Source organism: Culex quinquefasciatus, chromosome 3 (assembly GCF_015732765.1).
Source record: "Culex quinquefasciatus strain JHB chromosome 3, VPISU_Cqui_1.0_pri_paternal, whole genome shotgun sequence".
In the NCBI taxonomy this organism is placed as follows: Eukaryota; Metazoa; Arthropoda; class Insecta; order Diptera; family Culicidae; genus Culex; species Culex quinquefasciatus.
In genome coordinates, this window is record NC_051863.1 from 30,631,670 (window position 1) to 30,656,515 (window position 24,846).

Sequence of the window (24,846 nt, forward strand, 5' to 3'; positions counted from 1 at the left end):
CCATTTCAGTGCTGAAAAGTAGAACTTTTCAGCATTTATTTTGAAAAGTGTTGCTATTCGATTCTGTTATTATTGGTACAGAAAAGTAGGCTATTTCGTCGTTCAAGAATGACAGGAAAAGTAAGTAGTTTCACGACGGAATTGCAAAAAATATATTTGCAGTAAATTTGTTCAATTGTAGAGAATAATGTTTGTTTGTGTGTTTGTTTTTTTTTTCCTGCCTTCAATATAATATTTTTATCTTTTTTGACCATTCATTTATTGTGTATCGCATAGTTTTAATCCTTTGGGCAGAGTTTCGTAATTATATCTGTTTTTTTTCGGACTGAAAGAAAACACGATCGGTTCTTATTTTAGATTTATTTATTTTTTAACATTCTGGTATACCAATAAACATCAAGAGTTGATCAAAAAATGTGTCAATACAAAGTTTTTGATTTCATTTCCACAAAATTTTCATTCCGCTTCCAGCACATCTTGATGAGTTCGTTTCTAAACAATCAATGATTAAAATAAGCATTCAATAACAGTGTTTTGACTTTCACAATAACAATTTAAAATGTATAACTTTACAGGGCTTAATCGAACATCTCCAACAGTCCTTTGACGGAGAGCAAGCGCATCACGTGTTTTGTTTAGGCTTATCGCGATTTTTTGTTTCTTTTATAACGTTACCATACTTTGTGTCTTTTCGAAAATTATTCGTTTACATGCGGGTTTACTTCGCGTTTCTGCTGCTGTACCGGTGACGATGATTTCAATAAATTATGTTTGCATCCTTAAAAAATATTTGTGAATTGGCGGGACTTCCTCAGCTTAACAATACCTGAAATTGTGAAACAGCATTAGAGTTGAGTTCTAGCACAAGGTCGTAACAATCGACAAAGTTTGACGCACGTGAACACACAAAACGGAAACGAATTAAATAATAAAGGACTCAAAAACGAAAGTTAGTAAGAGCACAACACTTTAATTAGAAATTTCAGAGTAACGATCCAATTGTAAAACAAACAGAAAAACATCAGGAATACCGCTCGAAGAGAACAAACCAAATAATAAGATAAGCCAAAAGTTTAAGTCAGCAAATTCCGTAGAATTTGGCTTTGAATTTACCTATCCTATTGAACGAGTCGTACAAAACGTCCATTCTCCGACGAAAGTGCGAGATTCGATCATCTCCGGATCCGTAAGATCGACTTTCGTACTCGGCACAAAAAAACAACAGTTAAATTATGTACATCGACAGAGAGGAAACAACGGGGACAGAAATCCGCATGCAATCCGCCGAACAGGTCCTTCGAAAGAGTGGATCGATTTCTGTGGTGTGATGTGGAGTGTTGTGGTGGGAGAAATGTTTGGTTTTAGGTTGACAACAACGAGCGAGCAACGGTTGAGATCGTTGCACCACGTGCATGCTTTAGTTTACTTTCTTCTTCTGTTGACCTGGAAAGAGCAGAGAAGAGCACGTGTTTAAGGGGGGCCGTTCCGGTCACCAATTACCTGCGCAGTTGATCAACGAGCTCGCAAGTGTGATGATCAGCAGCGGACAAGTGTGCGGAAGCAAAGAAGGGTTTTACAGACCACCACCGGAACGGTCCACGGTGATCTGCTTCCGGAGTCGTTCCTGCTCTTTGCGGATCTCCTCCTGCTCGGCGACGGCCGCGAAGCGCGAGTGCGAAATGTTTCCGGACTTGATGGCGGACATCATCTGGAAAACATGTTAGTGTAAGATCGAGTATCTGGAATTGTGAGAAGTGATCTTGATTGCGTTACCTGAAGGTACTCATCCAGCTCAACCTGACCGTTCATGTTGGTATCGATTTCACGCAGAATGTCGTGAAGCTCCTCACCGCTGACCTCGGCATCTCCAAAGGCCTGAAAAGAAAAGATCATTGGGATAACTTGATCGATTCCGAATCATACGATCAGCTGATCTACCTTCATGGCACGCTTAATATCGGTGATCGAGACGTAGCCCTTCTTATCCTTGTCGATCGTTTCGAAGCGTTTCGTGTACGTGTCGACCTCGGACTTGGACAAATTGACCGGAATCTTTTCCTTGAGCTGACGGTTGACCTGTTGACCCATCTGCGTCTGCAGGAAGTGCTCGCAAGCCGCAATTTGTTTCTCCTTTTCCTCCTTGGACCACTTGAGCTCTTCGGCCATAATGTCGGCAACCATTGGAAGGGCCTCGCTGGCAGCCTGCACGTTCAGGAAGGACAACCGCAGTCTACGGGCAACCATATCAACCAGGGTGCAAGCATATTCACGAATTCCGTACCGCACTTCAGCATCAATGTAGGGGAACTCAGGGTGCAGCTTCTTGCCAATGATGGGCCATCTCTTGCCGGTAAGGGCGGCCATCTTGGCAACCGCAAAGGCACGATCACCGTACGAGATGGCCAAGTGCTTGGCGACCTCGACTTCCAGGCCCAAATCTTGCACCAAGCGGATGTACATGGTTGGGGTCCAGCCCTGGGCGCCCTCGATCCACAAACCGTCGGTAACGCACTCACGTTCCGGTTCCAGTTTGCAAGCCTTGATGGCAGCATCAATCGTATGTTCAGCCATCGCACGGAACGTGGTCCACTTTCCACCGGCAATCGTGATCAGCTTGGACTCACTCACGTGCACAATGTGGTTACGGGCCAACGACTTGGTATCACCCTTGTTAGGATCCTGAACCAGCGGTCTGATGCCACTCCAAGCCGACAGCACATCACCACGACGGACATCAACGTCCTTGTTGAGATAGTTCTTGATCTCACTGAGAATGAACTGAATCTCATCCTCACTGGGCATTGGGCTGCGCGTAACTTCACACGGAGCATCCGTAGTGCCGGCAATAGTACCGTTCAACCATGGCAAGAAGAAGATCACACGACCATCGGAGGTCGCCGGATCCAGCAAGCCCATCTGCTGCGGGCTGTAGTAACCAGGCAGCACAATGTGCACACCCGAGCTGGGACAACAGATCGTCTTGACCGTCGGGTTGTCCATCTTACGGATCGAGTCCGTAAACGGACCAGTTGCGTTGATAACGCACTTGGCCTTAATGGTCCACTCCTTCTTGGAGATATTATCGCGAACCTTGGCTCCACACAGAATGTCCTTTCCACCCTCAGGATCCTTCTTCTTCAGCAACTCCAACACCTCCACGTGGTTGGTGATCGCGGCTCCGTGACGAGCAGCCGTCAACGATACGGCCAAACACATCCGAGCATCGTCCTGTTGGCCGTCGTAATACACGATCGCACCGCACAACTTGTCACCACGCAACATCGGGAACAACTCCAAGGCGTCCTCTCGCGACAGGTAATACGAAGTCTTGACGTTACGATCACCCGCTACCAGATCGTACGCCTTGATACCGACCCAAAAGTACGGAATCTGCCACCACGTGTAAACCGGCAGCATGATCGGCAGCGGTCGCGTCAGGTGAGGCGCCGACCGCAGCATGGAAGCACGCTCGTGCAACGCTTCCTTCACCATCCGGTACTGCTCAATGTCCAGCCCCATGATGGCATTCTGCAGGTACCGAACGCCACCGTGGATCAGCTTGGTCGACTTGGACGAAGTTCCACTAGCGAAGTCGTCCGCCTCAACCAGGGCCGTCTTGAGACCACGTGTGACCGCATCCAGGGCACAACCGGCACCCGTGGCACCCCCACCGATGATCAGCACGTCGAACTCCTCACCCGACTGCAGCGTCTTGACCTGCTCCGATCGCGACGGGAGAGTTCGCTTGCGACGGATTCGCTGCATCTCCTCCATTTGAACCTGCGTGAAACAGAGAGGTTACTCCAAAAACTGTTTCAACCGATCCAAGTCTCGCGCTACTTACATGGTGTGGCGAGACGTCGCTGACACGGAGGGCGTACGTGGACAGAGCGGCACCGATCGCGACGCCGGCGGCCGTAATGCCCAGTTTTCTCAGACGCGATGCCATGGTCTATGCGGTATCTGGAAGTAATGGAAAAAAAGTACTACATCAACACCTGCTAGTGACCTCCAGTTGTTTCGTGTGGCATGCGTCCACAACAATTGAAACAAAAAACTTGGTGTCTGTAGAACAGTACAAGATCACCAATACAACTTGCTCAGTAAGATTGCTAATGCGATTCAGTGGTTCTCTCATTCGAAAAAAAAAATCTAATTTGATTTGGATGAAACATTGTCCATACATTATTTCTTAAATCAGTAGAAGCTATTCTGCATTTTTTTTTTTTTTTTTTCATGCAAGTCTCCATTCAATTTTGGGGGCTGGTCATATAACATGGGTACACAAAATCTGTATCTAGAAAAGGGATTTCCTAATCGAGTTGGTATCTTTGGCAAAGTTGAAGATTATAATTAAGACTGTTCAAAATTAAGCATAAGCATAAGCATAATGCTACACCGTTATTGACCAGGACCTCCAGAAGTTATATCCACGAGCCGTTGAAGATAAGTGAGTGCTATCTTTCCTCGCTTCGCAGCTTCTCAAAGGCCCCTATCATGCTGATCAATACCGGTGCCGGCCACGACCAGTGGTAGAGTCACGGGGAAGTGGATGGGAATGTTAGTCCGATACTTGAGTTGTTCAACATTTCAAAGTGTAATTTTTGAAAAATATTGAAATCTGTGGTCGAAAACATTTAATAACATTTCAATTATTCTCAAAAATCAAAATCAAACCATCCACATTAACGACCCCCGGGTCTTTTGTGGTCTCTATTGCAAGTTTCTGCTCGAACCTAGGAGTCCGAAGGCTTGAATGAGGAGAGCACCCAAAACCTCTTTCTACTCCAAGGATCCTTCCACCCCAGTGTTTGAACTGACGACCTTCGGATTGAGAGTCCAACCGCCGCCAGCGATTCCACCGGAGTAGGCTTGGTTTGGTGTGTTGTTTGTTCTTATGGCATGGAGACGACTCCTACACTTAACGGCCTAACAACCAAGGCCGGGGCCGACATTTTACTTCCTCATCCGATGGAAGGTTGCAGCAGATGGGAATCGAACCCAGAATCATCCGCTTACAAAGCGGACAGCGTAACCATTCGGCCACGCACCGCCACCTTTTCCAATTATTCTACAAATAGTTAATTTCTCATTTCTAGATCTAGATCTGCATATGACGGATAGGTTGTTTTGAAAATTTTATTAGTCTGTTGTAAAGATCAGAAAATTAAAAAAAAAAATATTTTTTTTCATTGCCAATCGAACAATAGTATCAGAGAAACCCTAAACCAAGGGTAAGATTAAAAACACGCTTAAAAGCCATTTCTGATCACTTTTTTTATTTTAAATTTAAAAAAAAAATATAAATATTGAAATAACAATCCATAGTTTCAACATTTGCAAGGAAAACGTGTTATGAAATGCATTTTACACTAGTACAGCTGTTTTGCAATCATTAGTTTTCAAAAAAATAAGATTTGACGAAAACAAAAATTTTAGCAAAACAAAAACTTTTTGCGTTAATAAACATCGAAAATTTTCAAAAGTTACTATGATTTTTAAATCAACCCAAATATGCTTAAAATGATTCTAAACGCAGGGGAATGCTTTTTAAATTGAGCTGATTTCACTTAAAGTTAAATTGAATTATTGAAGGTTTTTAAAAAAATATTTCTTTTGCCGCCCGATTTTTCGGGCCAACTTCGAAGGAGGGGGGGGGGGAACAAAAACATTAAATAAATTTTGTACCAGCCTTATTGAAACTGAATTTAACAATATCTTCAGATTTACTTCAGTAGAATAACATTTTTAGTAGTTTTAGGAATTTACAAAACAAGTGTAAATTTGTATTGTTATTGAAACTAAATATATTCAAATTTACTTCAGTAAAACAAATTTTTTAGTAAATTTAGATTTTCTTTGAATTATGCTTCATAATTGGTTTTGGTGGTATCACAAATGGATATTTTTTATTTAAAAAACAAATAAACTTGAATCAAATTTAAAAATTCTGATTTCTTCATTTATATATTTTTTTGTAAAGGTTAAAATGGCCGATGCAAATATTTAAAATAGTTATTATCACTCAGCTTTGCCGGAGATCGAAGGGAGAAGGGGGGTCAACAAAATAAAAAAAACTAAAAATTGAAATAACAAGCCATGGTCTCATTATTTGAACAAAAAAATGTTTTAAAATGCATTTAACAGTAGAGAGTTCTCCACCAAAACCGGAAATTGATTTTACTTGTATTTTTTTATTTGGTTCAAACTTTGTCCAAAAAAGCTATTGTGTGTCATTAGTTCACCCAATTTCGGCAGTTGTCCTTACAAAAATGGTAGGTACGTAAATATTCGAAAATCTGCAACTTTTGAATGCATTTTCTGATCTATCTGGTGTCTTGTGCAAAGTTGTAGGTATTGTTGAGGAATTTCCAGAAAAAATAATAACATGTAAAAAATCCCGATTTTTTATTTAACTGTTTTTCACTTTAAGTTTCCCAAAATACATATGTTTTTTTTTATTTTCGAGATTTTTTGATATGTTTTATTCAAATATACTTAGAATTTAAAAAAAAATCCATGTACAGTACCACAACATTTTTTTTTCGCTTAAAATTTTGTTTTCATCAAATTAAACATTTATTGAAAACTAATGATTTCAAAACAACTAAACTAGGCTCAAACTTTGTGGGGTCTTCCAATGATCAAAGAAAATGCATTTTAAATTGATTTCAGATGATTGCACTTGCATTTTGTACATTTTTGTAGGAAATTTTCTCAGCATTTTAAAAGTGCAAATCTCATTTAGCATTGGAGCAATTCTCTAGGATTTCGGTCATTCGATTTTTTTTGTATTTTTTAATCCGGCTGAAACTTTTTTGGTGCCTTCGGTATGCCCAAAGAAGCCATTTTGCATCATTAGTTTGTCCATATAATTTTCCATACAAATTTGGCAGCTGTCCATACAAAAATGATGTATGAAAATTCAAAAATTTGTATCTTTTGAAGGAATTTTTTGATCGATTTGGTGTCTTGGGTAAAGTTGTAGGTATGGATATGGACTACACTGGAAAAAAATGATACACGGTAAAAAAAATTGGTGATTTTTTTATTTAACTTTTTATCACCAAAACTTGATTTGCAAAAAAACACTATTTTTAATTTTTTTCATTTTTTGATATGTTTTAGAGGACATAAAATGCCAACTTTTCAGAAATTTCCAGGTTGTGCAAAAAATCATTGAGCGAGTTATGAATTTTTGAATCAATACCAATCGAAATATTGGTCGCAAAAATTTTTCAACTTCATTTTTCGATGTAAAATCAAATTTGCAATCAAAAAGTACTTTAGTGAAATTTTGATAAAGTGCACCGTTTTCATGTTAAATCCATTTTTAGGTGACTTTTTCGAAAATAGTCGCAGTTTTTCATTTTTTTAAATTAGTGCACATGTTTGCCCACTTTTGAAAAAAATATTTTTGAAAAGCTGAGAAAATTCTCTATATTTTGCTTTTTCAGACTCTGTTGATACGACCTTTAGTTGCTGGGTATTGCAATGCAAAGGTTTAAAAACAGGAAAATTGATGTTTTCTAAGTCTCATCCAAACAGTCCACAATTTTTTACTGTCTATATCTCAGCAACTAATGGTCCAATTTTCAATGTTAATATATGAAAAATTTGTAAAATTTTCCGATATTTTTGATAACAATATTTTCAAAATTTTCAAATCAAGAGTAACATTTCAAAAAGCCAAACATTCAATATTACGCCCTTTTAAAATGTTAGTCTTGATTTGAAAATTTTGAAAATATTGTTTTCGGAAAGATCGGAAAATTTTACAATTTTTTTCATATATTAACATTGAAAATCGGACCATTAGTTGCTGAGATATCGACATTGAAAAATGGTGGGCTGTTTGGGTTAGACTTAGAAAACATCAATTTTCCTGTTTTTAAACCTTTGCATTGCAATATCTCAGCAACTAAAGGTCGTATCAACAAAGTCTCAAGAAGCAAAATATAGAGAATTTTCTCAGCATTTCAAAAATATTTTTTTCAAAAGTGGGCAAACATGTGCACTAATTTAAAAAAATGAAAAACTGCGACTATTTTCAAAAAAGTCACCTAAAAATGGATTTAACATGAAAACGGTGCACTTTATCAAAATTTCACCAAAGTACTTTTTGATTGCAAATTTGATTTTACATCGAAAAATGAAGTTGAAAAATTTTTGCGATCAATATTTCGGAGTTCAATTTGTTGGGTGGTGACGCGCGGTCAATTATGTGGCATTGTGTGTGAAAAGAAAAGAATTTTATTTCGTGTTTCATCCTGGTTGGCTTGCCCACAAGCAGAAGAAAATCAGTTCAATTAGTTGGGTGGTGATGCGCGATCAATTATGTGGCATTGTGTGTGAAAAGAAAAGAATTTTATTTCGTGTTTCATCCTGGTTGGCTTGCCCACAAGCAGAAGAAAATCAGTTCAATTTGTTGGGTGGTGACGCGCGGTCAATTATGTGGCATTGTGTGTGAAAAGAAAAGAATGTTATTTCGTGTTTCATCCTGGTTGGCTTGCCCACAAGCAGAAGAAAATCAGTTCAATTAGTTGGGTGGTGATGCGCGGTCAATTATGTGGCATTGTGTGTGAAAAGAAAAGAATTTTATTTCGTGTTTCATCCTGGTTGGCTTGCCCACAAGCAGAAGAAAATCAGTTCAATTAGTTGGGTGGTGACGCGCGGTCAATTATGTGGCATTGTGTGTGAAAAGAAAAGAATTTTATTTCGTGTTTCATCCTGATTGGTTTGCTCAAGTCCTTCCTATATCATCGTTGATCGGGAGGCACGACGTCGTGTGAATTGTTGCATTAAAATAAGTTTAAGTATTACTGTAAATGACTGTAAAAAAGTCCTTCCTATATCATCAATGTCGTCTGGGTAATCGTGATGAAAAATTACATTTATTCAGTATTTAAATAGCTGTGCGCGAGTGTTTTGGTGTGCTAATTAGAAAGACCTTCCCATAGCATCGTTGCTCGGAAGGCTCGCCGACGGGTTTGTTATGAAAGTCCTCCCCATAGCATCGTAGCTCGGGAGGCATCGAAAAGCCAATACCTTATCCTACTAACCCAAAAAAATAATCACGTGATGCTTGAAGGAGATGCTGTGGATTCAACGGTCTCAAGCGGTATCAACAAGTATATAGCGAAAAACTATGTGCTTGATGAGTCTGCAACTTCAACTATCGGACTAACATTCCTCCCTTTTGTTGAACTGCAGGCTTCTTGGGAGGGCGCCGGTATTGACTAATAAAGTCGGGGTCTTCAGGGGTTAAACAGTGAACGGATGGTTGGCTCCCACTGATCATTTTTGATTCATTGTTTAACTTCAGCTGATCTGTCAATAACGGAGTAGCAGCTCATTGGCAGTCAACCATGCTCATGCTCATGCTCATGCAAATTTGATTTTACATCGAAAAATGAAGTTGAAAAATTTTTGCGATCAATATTTCGATTTTTTTTAAAAATCTGTATTGATTCAAAAATTCATAACTCGCTCAATGATTTTTTGCACAACCTGGAAATTTCTGAAAAGTTGGCATTTTATGTCCTCTAAAACATATCAAAAAATTAAAAAAATTAAAAATAGTGTTTTTTTGCAAATCAAGTTTTAGTGATAAAAAGTTAAATAAAAAAATCACCAATTTTTTTTTACCGTGTATCATATTTTTCCAGTGTAGTCCATATCCATACCTACAACTTTGCCGAAGACACCAAATCGATCAAAAAATCCTTCAAAAGATACAGATTTTAGAATTTTCACATATCATTTTTGTATGGACAGCTGCCAAATTTGTATGGAAAATTATATGGACAAACTAATGATGCAAAATGGCTTCTTTGGGCATACCGAAGGCACCAATAAAGTTTAAGCCGGATTAAAAAATACAAAAATTAAAATTGAAGAAAAAGGACCGATTTCGTAGAGAATTGCTCATTGAATGTTTCTGGCCATATTTTTTCTCTGTAACCAGATTTTGCACCAAATTGCACTATTGTTCAAGGTATGTCTTTTTTAGTTCCAAAAACAATATTAAAAAAACGAAAATTTAGAAATATATTTTATGGGAATTTAAATTTAAGTGAAACATGTAACGAATCTTAGAAAATGCAAAAACAACTTAACTTTATAGCTTCGATGTCTTTCAAAACCAACTTGAAATCAAACATGAATAAAAACTGAACATTTAAATAAGTTTGAAAAATTTTAAAATAGGATTTTCAAACAATCACTATTTCTTCATAAATTTAAAACACGGCGGTTTTTTGTCCATACTTGTGTATGGTTCAAAAGATGGCTTATTTGGTCTATCCAAAACTCCAAAAATCGAAGCCTCAAAATTTTGGTCAATCAAAACTGTCTACAATTTTTCAATACTCAACTATTCAAAAGTCATGAAACATTTACCTATAAGGATAACTTTTCAATTTAGATCAATATTTTGTTCTGATGTTTCATGGGTTTTGTAACTTTTCAGATGGTGGTTGTCGATAAAAAAAACTTCTTGTTTCAATAGATTCTTTAGTCCCTTCTAACAGCATACAACATTTCGTTCTTTAATCGAGCTACGTTTGTTCGTAGGTTTTAAAGAAAACCTAGATGTTTGGGTATCAAAAGATCGGAAATTTTATGCCCTTTCCGATTCCACATAGGTTGACTTGTGAATCGTGGACCGGTTCGGATGCCGGCGGATTTTCCTACGACGTAATTCCGGGTTGGTACGAAATTCCAAAGAAAAATCTATTCTATCGATACAAATACCCCCAAAGCGATGTTATACCCACTCCAAAATGTTTATTTAGCAATTCTATGGTAATATATTGAAATTTAGTTTAATTAAAAGTTTGCAAAATTAAGTTTAGATAAGTTTTATATAGAATTTCCAGAGTTATATAAACTTTTATACTAAGTAGTTAGTAAACTTTATATTCAATCCAAATTTTTTTTTTAATCAGTCAAGGATGCCTATTTGGAGTTAGGAGACTGGATTTATGGTGATTTGTCAACAAATAACATTATTTATGTTAATTTTTCGAAAGGTGTACAAACTTTTTTTGCACCTTTTTTATTTTCGTAATAGTATTTGTTATATAACTTTTTATAGAAATCATCTTTTCATGAGCTTTTTGTAGCAAAATGTTTGGCATGAGTTTTTGAACAAAACGTAGTACTAGGTTCCTGTGAGTGCATAATTGGCAAAGGGAGCGCGTAGTCGTAAAAAATATTCGGAGTGAAAAGTGATTTTTTTGTGATTTTCAAAGCCCTTCCTATATCATCGTTGATCGGAAGGCACGGCGTCGGATGGATTGTGTTTAAATTTTTCGAAGGTTTTATTTTTTTGGGGTTGGAAAAGCCATTTCTATATAATGAACGAAAGACGCACTGACAATTTGGATCGTTGAGTTAATAGTGGAGCAAAATAACTGTGTGTGAGTGATTTTGTGTGTTAACCAGAAAGACCTTCCCATAGCATCGTTGCTCGGAAGGCTCGCCGACGGGTCTGTTATGAAAGTCCTCCCCATAGCGTCGTAGCTCGGGAGGCATCGAAAAGCCAATACCTTATCCTACTAACAAAAAAAATTAATCACGTGATGCTTGAAGGAGATGCTGTGGATTCAACGGTCTCAAGCGGTATCAACAAGTATATAGCGAAAAACTATGTGCTTGATGAGTCTGCAACTTCAACTATCGGACTAACATTCCTCCCTTTTGTTGAACTGCAGGCTTCTTGGGAGGGTGCCGGTATTGACTAATAAAGTAGGGATCTTCAGAGGTTAAACAGTGAACGGATGGTTGGCTCCCACTGATCATTTTTGATTCATTGTTTAACTTCAGCTGATCTGTCAATAACGGAGTAGCAGCTCATTGGCAGTCAACCATGCTCATGCTCATGCTCATGCTCAAAACGTAGTACTAGGTTCCTGTCAAACTTTAAATTTTTAACATGTTTCATCACAAAATGTGCATACTGCCCAAGGGGTGTAAATACTTTTTTTACATACTGTATTTCCAGGAAATGTTTTTTTTTATTTTATTTTCAAACTGATGGAGACGCATGATACTCCATATAAAGACGTTTAGAAAATTAACTAGTGCATCATCCTGCTCAAAGCAAGTGTTCATAACATGAGCATCACCATATTGAACACTGGTATTAAACACCATGTCGCAAATCGAACCTTCATTACCACAACACACCAGTTGATTTCAAACTTCGCGAAGCCAATCATAAAACGCGAACAAACATCACACAACTACTATACAAACTATATAGCCAAACAATCCAAAATGGGCACTTCCCCAACCAAACAGAAGCCCAGATGATGTCACTAGTTGCCTGCACAGAATGATTCAGCACGTCTGCTAGTATACGTAATGAATTAAACAATCACGATTTCTTAAGCGGCTCCTCCGAGATGCAATGTGCATTCCTGCCGTGACATAAGCCGATTTCGTCGATGTGACGTGATTTTCAAAATTAAATCACCAGAGCACGCGACCTGAACCGGTTCGAACTCGCGCCTTATGCGCCACGATCAGCTGTTTCTGCAAAAACTAGTCACTCGCTCCAAGACGGCGTCAAGCAGAGCCCGCGCGTAGAGGTCAATCCGAGGTTCTTGTCGCGGATCACGTGGGTCGCAATCTACCTGTTGGTTGTACGATCTTTTTTTGGCTTGAAATGCTTCCTTGGGGATCTCTTTATTCGCGGTTGTACAATTCGATGCAATTGAAGGCGCGCGAAATAACTTGCACTCTTGCACACTTGCACTGTTCGATCGAATTGCGATCTATTAATACCGATTTGTAGTCGCCGTAACACACTGCACCACTCTGCTTCGAGTTACATAAAATGACTTTGAGTAACAGCTGGGATTGGCTTTCTTCTTCAGATTTGATGACATCCACTGGAGATTGCTCTGGACGCGAAGCCCTTCAAGCGTTAATGTCACGAACTTCAAACTATACAGTTGCTGAATCATGTCACGTTTCCACTCAAGCTAACACACATCATCGTCCCCGCGAGCGTTCCAGCGTTTCGCGAAGTTGAGTCAGTCGTCTGACCTTCATCACTGCGTCGCACACACCCACTTGATGCGCTTGATACGGCGCTCTGCAGCGAACTCCCGTGTCCAATGCAACGAAAATTGCAACCATTCTGCACACTTGGCTTCGATTATGTAACGGCGAAAATTTTCCTCAACCACCTTAAATCAATAACTATTTCACCTCTTCAAACGCTAAATCCCACCTTAATTACCTCCAAGAAGCTCACACTAAACTGTTGAACGTCCAAGCAAAACCCCAAACAAACAAAAAAACTTCCACCCCCAAGCACAGAACTCCACGCACGCCGACGTTCAACGGAATCCGTTCAACCGAAAAGGAGACAACCCCTGGAGACACCTGGTGCCCTAGACGACGACGACCGTGCAAACCGTTTCGAGAGGACGACGTCGCGATGCAAACTGGCGATGCAGTTCTGCGAGTAGTGTCCCCTGAGCTGCGACGATAGAGAAAGAGAGAGCTTGTCGCGCAAATCCACACTACTCAGTCAGTGGTTGGCTGAGTGTACTTAATGCTCAACACCATCGGTGGGGGTGATATTTTAATGATTTATATGACTCAACAAAATCTTGAAAGCTCGCAATCAAATTTTCAACAAGTACTAAAAACGAATTCAATACAATTAAACTAATCAAGAAATTCTGGATCAATGTCACCCCCACTAACGGCACCGATGGGGTGAGATAGGTGTGCGAAGCAGGTTGATACAGGCGTTTTCGCTAGTTCTCACTAGCTTTTGTGTGAGAAATAGCGCCGGTAATGTACCGGCTGTAGCATAGACAATTGAACAATGATTAAAAATTTCGAGCTTGATTTCACAAACTCAAAGGGAGCAAATACAATTTTTTTTTCTAATATTTTTGAGCATATCCGAATTTTATCGATAAAATAAAAACGAAACGATTGTTGATTTTTTTTCCAAAAATTAGGTTTATTTATTTAAAAAAATAGAATAATCATGCTATTTTTTCAAATTAGATCATTTTTTCCTTACATACCAATTTTAAAGCCCTTTTTGACTTTCTGAAATTTAATTTTTTTTCGGTGACGGATATAAAATAATAAAATTACAGTTTTTCTGACATTTCGACGTCGTCGTGCTATCTTGTCGCACCCGCCATTTTGACGTTCCGAGAAAAACGCGTTTTAATGTTTGACCTTGAATATTCAAAAACGAGAGCCCGCAATGTAAACAATAACAATCACGTTTTGTTTGGCTCACCATTCTGTGCATTGTCCCGAAGTTTGGTTGAAGTTGGTTGCTGGAGTCCCGAGTTATAATTACACATGTTTACGGTAGTCTAGCTTGTACGACGTACGTGCGACAAACGCATCCTGACATTCTTGGCCTGAAATCCCTTTGGCCTTTTGTCGCACTTACATCAATTTTCAAGGAGTGACAAGATAGCACGACAAGATTGAAACTACTTTCATATGTAAAGTGACAAAAATGCACGGAGTTTTTTCGGTTTTTGTTGAATATCTCAGGATTGAAATCGAATTTTGGGGATCTGTGAAGGTCAAAAGGTGAGGCATTGTGAGCTGCACAAAATGGCGTTCTTAACTCAATTTGGCCCAAAATGCACGTACGACAAGTTAGCACGATGGCGACGATTTGTTAGCAGGACATTTTTGATTGTTTATTATGTTTTAAAGAAGTGATACTTTTTGTTCAATTAGAGGAAAATTTAACATTAAATTAGTTTATTTTCAATCCAAAGGACAAACACATTAAAAATGATTGCATTACTTTCCGATTGTAAACTTATGTTCACATTTGAAAAATATGTGTTTAGCAAATAAAAATTTTAATTGCAAGCCATTAACTAGGGTATTTTAATCATTAGTGGACCCCCTAGTAGAGCCGAAGCACATTTTTCCCAAATTTTCAATATTTTAAGCACTTTTTCATAACCCTTTGTACAAAACAATGAAATCTAAAGTCTTTTGAACAATTTTGACTATTTGTTTCATCAGTTAACTGTTTTTGAGCAGAAAAATATCCATTTGAAAAAAAGTTTTTTTGCCTTGTTATGGACCCCCTTTTCCTATACTGGACCCGGGTCCATAATCCGATTGTGGACCCGGGTCCACTATAGGCAAACTGTTATTTTGATATCAAATTTAACCGATATTTGATGTTTTGATGCATGGTGTAGGTCATTATAAACAAATATGTTTTGTTAACACATTTGGCTTTTAACAACAAAAAACCTAACAGACATTTAAACACATTTATTTCCGAAAAAGGTCAGAGAAAACGTTTCAAAAACCACTATAAACATAAAAATAATAAAAAAAAGTAATCTTGATGCATTTTTATCCATATTAATTACATAAATAGTTTACCGAAACTAAATCATAGATTTGTTTACAATTGCTGATAAAACCACGCATGTTTATTTAAAAAAAATGTTTTGTTATTGATTTATTATTTTAAAATATCATTTCAAACTGCAATTATGATGCTTCAGTTAAGTACAATTAACTATAGTTTTGATTAATTATTAATTCTTACGGCTTCAGCCTTTTTAGTACTTTTAACATGAAATCAGCTATTTTTATACTCATAATTGGTTAATAGGTTGATAACAACAAGCATTTATTGTATGTTTTAATGAAACTTTTGCTTGAATATACACTTTTCTTCATTTTTGAAGGTTCAATTAACAGGGGTCCACTTTTGGAAAAGTTTGGATTTCGTTGTCCTATACTATAGTGCTAAAACGCGTTTGCAAAAAGAAGTAAACATGTTATGTACCTCCATTTGTCTATGACCCCACTCTACTCATATAAAATCGCAATTTCCTCTAACGACGAGACACTTCTCATTACTGGTCGTGGTGCTCGCTCAAATTGGCTTGTCGCGAATTTCAACCCCACCCTGCTGGGATGACTGATGTCGAGCCGAGAGTTGACGCTGACACGCTGTCCAAATTTTCATCATTAGGGCTGGCTGCGTTATAAAACCCACGCGCCGGCGGCGGCGGCGTGTTCAAGCTTAAACGCACGTGGAGAACCGGTGATATTTGGTTTATTGCAACCGAGTAATGATACCTCGAAGCAAAGGCTAATCAAAAGTTTGTATCTCTGATATTTTGTTTAGCGCTGAGTCGTCAAAATAATGTTTTTTTGCAATTCCGTCGTGAAACTACTTACTTTTCCTGTCATTCTTTAACGACGAAATAGCCTACTTTTCTGTACCAAAAATAACAGAATCGTATAGCAACACTTTTCAAAATAAATGCTGAAAAGTTCTACTTTTCAGCACTCAAATGGGTGCTGAAAAGTTGAACTTTTTAGCACTTGTTTCGAAAAGTAACTCTTTTCAACATTTTTTTGATTTAAACGATTTATTGACAAAATACATGAAAATTTGACATAAAATTTCACTCAGTGTGTGTTTATTGGAATTGCAAAAAATGTTGTATGGAACTCGTTGCAAAACTTGATTTTTTCAGCACTCTTCGTATTTATCCAACTCGGTGAACCTCGTTGAATAAATGTACGACTCGTGCTGAAAAAATCCTCTTTTTGCAACTTGTTGCATAAACTACTATTATGCTGTCATGTTGTGAAAAATAAAAAAAAAGCGTACTTTCTAAAAAGCTTTCATGTTACAAATGATGCTCACAGTAATTGAACCATTTTTCAGAAACTTAGTGCACATAAATCAATACTTCAAGGCGCCAAACAATTTAAAAGCTGTTTGCTTGAAATGACACGCGCGTTCCACTCAATAATGCTTCGACATGTGATTCACTCGTGCAAACTGGACGCAAGGCGAGGCGCATCTCTCGTGGACAAACTTTATGAATGAGTTTTACTGCTCTTGATTATCACCTGCTATAAAGCTTAGGGATAATTGAGAGAGTAAATAAAGTTTCACAACAACTGTTACATTTCGATATTTTGTTCACCGTTCAAATCAAAACAGTATTACCAAAGAGTACATGTTAGGGTACCGTCATCATGGGTGACATTGGGTCTGGGGGGTGAGAATGAGTCATACAAAAATCCAGAAAATTGTATGGCCCAATCTCACCCCCTAGAAGCAATGTCACCCCTGATGACGTTACCAAAAGTTGCCGTTTTAATTACCTACTAAAATTGTGATACCCAAACATGTAAAGGTCATTGCTAAAATTTTAAAGTTATCGCAGTTTTAGTGAAAAAAAAGTTGATTTTTTCTCATTTTCGTCTTTTCCTCGATTCGGTCAAAATCCCAGTTTTCATTTTCAATCATATCTAGGAATCCTGTTAATGAACACCTCCTATTTTTTAGTATGTTACGTAAAATTGTTCAAGGAATCCGATAAAAATATTTGAAGACGATGGCTCTTTAAAGTTTCACTGGACTTATTCAAATGTTAGGCTAGATTTTTCGATCTCTACACTATTTTTCCTAGAAAGACCAACTTATCACTTTGTGGTTTGGTTGAGCGTTTTAGCAGAATGCATTACTGTGAATACAAAGAGACGAGTTGTTCCTTTTAATTCCGCTATATATTTTAATATCTTGACAGATACGTATTTCGTCTACTACTTGCAGACTTCATCAGTGTTCTGTTCTCGACTGAAGGTTCATCGCTGGTGTATCCATATTTGTAGTTACTGTAGGTACTACCTCCTCGTTCTTCTTTTGTGCCTGTATAGGTAACAGCTTAAACAGCCACGTTGAGCCGTTACCTGAATCCTTGTTGAGTAAACGTTTGTTGCCTGCCTTGAAGATTTCCAAACTTTCAGCGACAGCCAGCTTCGATGGGTTAGTGATGTGTCTTAAGATGACCGCGTCGCTAGCTGTGATGTTATGTTTTTCCTCGATGATGTGTTCGGTTACTGCTGACTTGAAATGGGGGACAAATCCTTTCCGTTTTTCCTCCATGGCAATTTTGACATATGTGTGTATATGCTCATCCAACCTGGTTTGCAGCAATCTCTTAGTTTGTCCAATGTAGCTCATATCACAGTGGCCGCAGGATACCTCGTAGATGCCGGGTTTGCCTAAAGTCGGTATGGGGTCTTTCGTTGAACCTAAGATGGATTCCAACTGGCTGTTTCTACTGCTGAACACTAAATCGATGCCAAATTTAGCCAGTTTTTGTCGTAATGGGCGTGTTATCCTGTAGTCGAATTCTACTGCTGCTCTTCGCAGTGGCTCTGCTGATGGCGTAAGGGTTGTGAGTGAAGTTCTGTGCAGTTTTCTTTCCTTCTTATCGATGATTGCTTGGATAGTTGTTCTGCTGTAACCGTTGATTTCCGCTGTTTCAAATATGTACTCCAATTCTTTCTGTTTTCCTGCTTCGCTGAGGGGTAAAGTTGTCATCCTATGTATAAAATAATGATATGCTGCCATCTTATGTTGGAATGAATGGTTTGACGTGGCTGGGATTGTTCTTCTGGTGTTTGTTGGCTTCCTGTAGATCTCGAAAGAAAACGAAGATGGGCAACCTGGTTCTCTTAGGATCAGGATGTCTAAGAAAGGTAACTTTCCTTCGACTTCCATTTCGTAAGTGAACTTGATGCTCCTGCGTGCACTGTTTATGGTGTCCAGTACCGTTGTTAGTGAGTCCCTTTTGATGATGCAGAAGATGTCATCTACGTATCTCCACCAACGTTCTGGTAGTAGGTTTTGGTTTGTAGTTCGTGTTCCAAAGCTGCCATGTAAACATCGCTCATGAACGGTGACAGTGGGTTACCCATCGATGCTCCCATCCTCTGTTGGTAGATGCAATCCCTGAACTGGAAGTAGCTCTGTTCCATGCATAATTTGACGAATGTTATATACTGGATCGTTTTTGTCTCCATGGTTCTCCCTCGTATTGTGATTGCAGCCAATCCCGTAGAGTTCCTATTGCGTTTTTACTGGTATGCTTGGGAACAGTGCTGTTACGTCGAAGGAAACCATTATTTCATCCTCAGCTATCGGTCCCGACTCTAAGAGCTCCTTTGTGAACACCTGCGAACTGATGATCGAACGGCTCGGGAAGGGTTTCGGCATACTCTTGAATTCCTCGACAAGCCACTTTGCGATCCGACTGGTTGGGGCATCCACTGCTGAAATGATTTCTCGCATCTCGTTGCCTGGTTTATGCACTTTAGGTAGTGCTTTAATCCTTGGTAGAGTTGGGTTCGGTACTCTCAACGATTTTGCAGTTTTCCCAACCGATTTCAAAAGGCCTGCACATTCTTTGATGGTGTTCTCTACTTTTTTGACCATATCGATTAGCGTGTATCCTCGTTGTAGTGAATATTTTTCCCTGTTTCCGAGTTTCTCAAGAAGTTCCTTGTCGTATTCGTCCCGGTCCATGATTACTACCCGGTTTCCCTTGTCCGCTTTTAGGTAGTACACGGGTTTCTCCTTGAGTTCCTTCACTACTCGTACTTCGGCGTTGTCCTGGTGTTTTGTTGTTGCTTCTCGTATTAATTTGGATACCGTCATCCTGACGCTGTTGATTTGTGCTGGAAGGAGCGGGGAGGTTTTGTCTGTTTTTCGTCGATGCTGTTAGCATTGATAACAGTTTCGATGTCGATAACAATGTTTTCCAGGTTTGGTTTTGATGATACCGCGTACTTAAGACCTTTGTTGAGTAAAGTTAACTGTTCTTCTGAAAAAGTTTCAGAAGAACGATTAACAACGAACTCTTCTAAGGGTTTAACTACTGGTTTCATTGTAGGGGCAATGTGGGAAATCAGTTGTCGGAATTTGTTGTCCAGTATCTTGCGTTTCCTTTCTGATTCGCACTTCTCGGCTACCTTAACCTTCGTCAAAAAGGCTTCGAATTCGATGGGGAATTCTTTGGCTAGTTTCAGATGGAGTGAATAGCATTCGAGAGTTTTGATACTCAGTCTACCGTAGAGTTTTTGATGCTCTCTTTGACAAGCTCTAACTCCACCCTCCGGATGATTTTGCTGTCCGTATGACCCTTCGTCCTAATCTTGTGGCTAGTTGGTGTAACTCGGTGTTCGACGCATTTTTTCAAGAAGGCGATGTCTTTGTGGATACCTGCGATGATTTTCTTCAGTCCGATGAACTTGTTGTGCTCCGAAGGCTTGGTTGCCATGGTAATTGTGGTTTGGTTGAGCGTTTTAGCAGAATTTCCCACATTGCCCCTACAATGAAACCAGTAGTTAAACCCTTAGAAGAGTTCGTTGTTAATCGTTCTTCTGAAACTTTTTCAGAAGAACAGTTAACTTTACTCAACAAAGGTCTTAAGTACGCGGTATCATCAAAACCAAACCTGGAAAACATTGTTATCGACATCGAAACTGTTATCAATGCTAACAGCATCGACGAAAAACAGACAAAACCTCCCCGCTCCTTCCAGCACAAATCAACAGCGTCAGGATGACGGTATCCAAATTAATACGAGAAGCAACAACAAAACACCAGGACAACGCCGAAGTACGAGTAGTGAAGGAACTCAAGGAGAAACCCGTGTACTACCTAAAAGCGGACAAGGGAAACCGGGTAGTAATCATGGACCGGGACGAATACGACAAGGAACTTCTTGAGAAACTCGGAAACAGGGAAAATATTCACTACAACGAGGATACACGCTAATCGATATGGTCAAAAAGTAGAGAACACCATCAAAGAATGTGCAGGCCTTTGAAATCGGTTGGGAAAACTGCAAAATCGTTGAGAGTACCGAACCCAACTCTACCAAGGATTAAAGCACTACCTAAAGTGCATAAACCAGGCAACGAGATGCGAGAAATCATTTCAGCAGTGGATGCCCCAACCAGTCGGATCGCAAAGTGGCTTGTCGAGGAATTCAAGAGTATGCCGAAACCCTTCCCGAGCCGTTCGATCATCAGTTCGCAGGTGATCACAAAGGAGCTCTTAGAGTCGGGACCGATAGCTGAGGATGAAATAATGGTTTCCTTCGACGTAACAGCACTGTTCCCAAGCATACCAGTAAAAACGCAATAGGAACTCTACGGGATTGGCTGCAATCACAATACGAGGGAGAACCATGGAGACAAAAACGATCCAGTATATAACATTCGTCAAATTATGCATGGAACAGAGCTACTTCCAGTTCAGGGATTGCATCTACCAACAGAGGATGGGAGCATCGATGGGTAACCCACTGTCACCGTTCATGAGCGATGTTTACATGGCAGCTTTGGAACACGAACTACAAACCAAAACCTACTACCAGAACGTTGGTGGAGATACGTAGATGACATCTTCTGCATCATCAAAAGGGACTCACTAACAACGGTACTGGACACCATAAACAGTGCACGCAGGAGCATCAAGTTCACTTACGAAATGGAAGTCGAAGGAAAGTTACCTTTCTTAGACATCCTGATCCTAAGAGAACCAGGTTGCCCATCTTCGTTTTCTTTCGAGATCTACAGGAAGCCAACAAACACCAGAAGAACAATCCCAGCCACGTCAAACCATTCATTCCAACATAAGATGGCAGCATATCATTATTTTATACATAGGATGACAACTTTACCCCTCAGCGAAGCAGGAAAACAGAAAGAATTGGAGTACATATTTGAAACAGCGGAAATCAACGGTTACAGCAGAACAACTATCCAAGCAATCATCGATAAGAAGGAAAGAAAACTGCACAGAACTTCACTCACAACCCTTACGCCATCAGCAGAGCCACTGCGAAGAGCAGCAGTAGAATTCGACTACAGGATAACACGCCCATTACGACAAAAACTGGCTAAATTTGGCATCGATTTAGTGTTCAGCAGTAGAAACAGCCAGTTGGAATCCATCTTAGGTTCAACGAAAGACCCCATACCGACTTTAGGCAAACCCGGCATCTACGAGGTATCCTGCGGCCACTGTGATATGAGCTACATTGGACAAACTAAGAGATTGCTGCAAACCAGGTTGGATGAGCATATACACACATATGTCAAAATTGCCATGGAGGAAAACGGAAAGGATTTGTCCCCATTTCAAGTCAGCAGTAACCGAACACATCATCGAGGAAAAACATAACATCACAGCTAGCGACGCGGTCATCTTAAGACACATCACTAACCCATCGAAGCTGGCTGTCGCTGAAAGTTTGGAAATCTTCAAGGCAGGCAACAAACGTTTACTCAACAAGGATTCAGGTAACGGCTCAACGTGGCTGTTTAAGCTGTTACCTATACAGGCACAAAAGAAGAACGAGGAGGTAGTACCTACAGTAACTACAAATATGGATACACCAGCGATGAACCTTCAGTCGAGAACAGAACACTGATGAAGTCTGCAAGTAGTAGACGAAATACGTATCTGTCAAGATATTAAAATATATAGCGGAATTAAAAGGAACAACTCGTCTCTTTGTATTCACAACTTATCACCTTTCATTTGCGTCCAAGACAAAGAAAATCGGTTGAAATGGCGTGGAGTCCTGATTTTTTGAAAAAAAAAATGCGGTTTTTGTTCAAATGACGAAAATTGCAATTTTTGGGACCACCCTAGGAATGGTGTAGGTCGCCCTAGTGGCCAAACAAAAAAAAATACGGGTTTAATTTTTTTGGTCAAGTAACCCCTGAGCAGTTCTCTCAGATTTCGGTCATTCGATTTTTTTTTGTATTTTTTAATCCGACTGAAACTTTTTTGGTGCCTTCGGTATGCCCAAAGAAGCCATTTTGCATCATTAGATTGTCCATTTCCATACAAATTTGGCAGCTGTCCATACAAAAATTATGTACGAAAATTCAAAAATCTGTATCTTTTGAAGGAATTTTTTGATCGATTTTAACTTTTTGTCACTAAAACCTGATTTGAAAAAAAAACACAATTTTTTTTTTAATTTTTGATATGTTTTAGAGGACATCAAATGCCAACTTTTTAGAAATTTCAAAAAATCTTTGACCGAGTTATGACTTTTTTAATCAATACTGATTTTTTCAAAAAAAAAAATATTGGTCGTAAACATTTTTCAACTTCATTTTCGATGTATAATCAAATTTGCAATCAAAAAGTACTCTAGTGAAATTTTGATAAAATGCACCGTTTTCAAGTTAAATCCATTTTTAGGTGACTTTTTTTTAAAATAGTCGCAGTTTTTATACTTTTTCAATCAGTGCACATGTTTGCCCACATTTGAAAAAAATATTTTTGAAAAGCTGAGAAAATTCTCTATATTTTGCTATTTGAACTTTGTTGATACGACCCTTAGTTGCTGAGATATTGCCATGCAAGTGTTTAAAAACAGGAAAATTGAAGTTTTCTAAGTCTCACCAAAACAACCCACCATTTTATAATGTCGATATTTCAGCAACTAATGGTCCGATTTGCAATGTTCAAACATGAAACATTCACAGAAAAAAATATGTAAATTTCCATGTCATGTAAACGACGTTTTCAATGTAAACTTCGAACATGTAAAGTTTAAATCGTATGTAAATTGCTGAATCAGATGTAAAAAGCGATCATGTAAAAACTATTTGCATGTAATTGACAAATCTCATGTAAATAAAATACAGTTTGCAAAATATTGACAGACCGCAAACATGTAAATCTTGAATCAAATGTAAAAAAGTAATAATGTAAATTTGAAACATATGTAAATTTCCAAAACAATGGTTATTCATTGAGTGACAGCGAATCAAAACAAAACAGTTCTTATGAGCTGCTGTTAGGAAGCGGTCGTTTAAAAATGATTTTAATTGGATGCGCTTGCATTAATGCAAGAATCAGGAAATATTATGGTCCACAGTGTTGTTGTTCCCTGGTTTAGGGCAATCAGAAGTTTGGTAAGTGTTGAAAAGATTGAATTTAAGGAAGTGTCGGCTTTAACAAGCAAGCAGTTGATGACAAAATTTAATTAACGTTTTCTTATCCTAGAGTACATCTACAGCAAACCCATCGTGGAGAATTAGTCGAAACGTTGTCTTTGTGACCACTTGGCATTTGCGGAATGTCCACATCAACAGCGCCGTAACTTACATAATTCGCCTCGTGCGGCACACGATCAGGACTTCCACCAGCTGGTGAGCAACTTCTGCGGCGTTTGTTTACATGTTCCGAACCTGGATGCCTGGCCTCCGGAAAAGATTCACCCAGATTAGCGACACTTCTCGGGCAGTTTTTCTCGGTATTGCAGACTGGGACGTTCCTACATGATCAGGTTCTCTTCGGTAAAGATCGGGTTTGATCCGGATGGAATCTGTTACGGCGAAGTCAAGTCTGGCCAGCACTTCTACTCGACAGTTTGTTTTTTTTTTAAACATTTTTTTCTGTTTCATTGATTTTCTTTAGGAGGAATTCTTTATTCCAACTGAAACTGTTAACTTTTGCAGCGATTTTTCATTTTTGACACTTGCTTGACAGTTCGATCCGGATAAGCATGTCCAACGCCCCTGTGACTGAAGCTGTCGGCCACCCAGTCAACTCAATCCGAATTCCGTTTCAAACGCAACAATCGATACAAACTTGGAGCCATTTGTTGCGTTTGAAACGGAATCCGTATACGATTCAAATTGAATTACTTTCCAGAATACAAATTGAACTCACTGGGCAAGAGCTGAAAAAAATCGAATTTCAGAAAAAAAATGCAGTGTTGGCATGCCCAACAAGCTGCACTTTTTGCAGGTGCTTGCATAAAAAAGGACAATGTTTGAAAAATTAATACTTGCTCGAGTCAAGTGAGGTACTTATAAACTATAACTATATAAACTATAACTATATAAACTATAAGGTACTTATAAACTATACTTATAAAATATAATGATTTAAGCTAAACAATGTTATTAGTCCAAAGACGAAGTAAACAATCAGTCAATCTTTCTCATGACAGTTGATGATTTCAA

General features: G+C 38.9%; 1 protein-coding gene across 4 annotated transcripts in view; it reads right to left on the minus strand.

Annotated features, from left to right (window-relative positions):
• Nucleotides 1–345: 345 nt before the first annotated feature.
• LOC6035033 (glycerol-3-phosphate dehydrogenase, mitochondrial) overlaps nt 346–24,846 on the minus strand; it is a 30,061-nt gene continuing 5,560 nt past the window's right edge. Inside the window, exons 1-7 of one of the 4 annotated variants that reach the window (XM_038266347.1) lie at nt 13,253–13,478; nt 3,845–3,963; nt 1,939–3,780; nt 1,774–1,875; nt 1,582–1,708; nt 1,114–1,443; nt 346–826 (exon numbers count right to left, since the gene is read on the minus strand). In XM_038266347.1, the coding sequence (XP_038122275.1) occupies nt 1,418–1,443; nt 1,582–1,708; nt 1,774–1,875; nt 1,939–3,780; nt 3,845–3,949 (2,202 nt within the window). In that variant the 5' untranslated portion in view covers nt 3,950–3,963; nt 13,253–13,478 and the 3' untranslated portion in view covers nt 346–826; nt 1,114–1,417. Of the gene's footprint in view, nt 827–1,113; nt 1,444–1,500; nt 1,709–1,773; nt 1,876–1,938; nt 3,781–3,844; nt 3,964–13,243; nt 13,479–24,846 lie in introns of those variants that run through there. The other 3 variants (XM_038266349.1, XM_038266348.1, XM_001845224.2) reach the window with 3 other exon arrangements.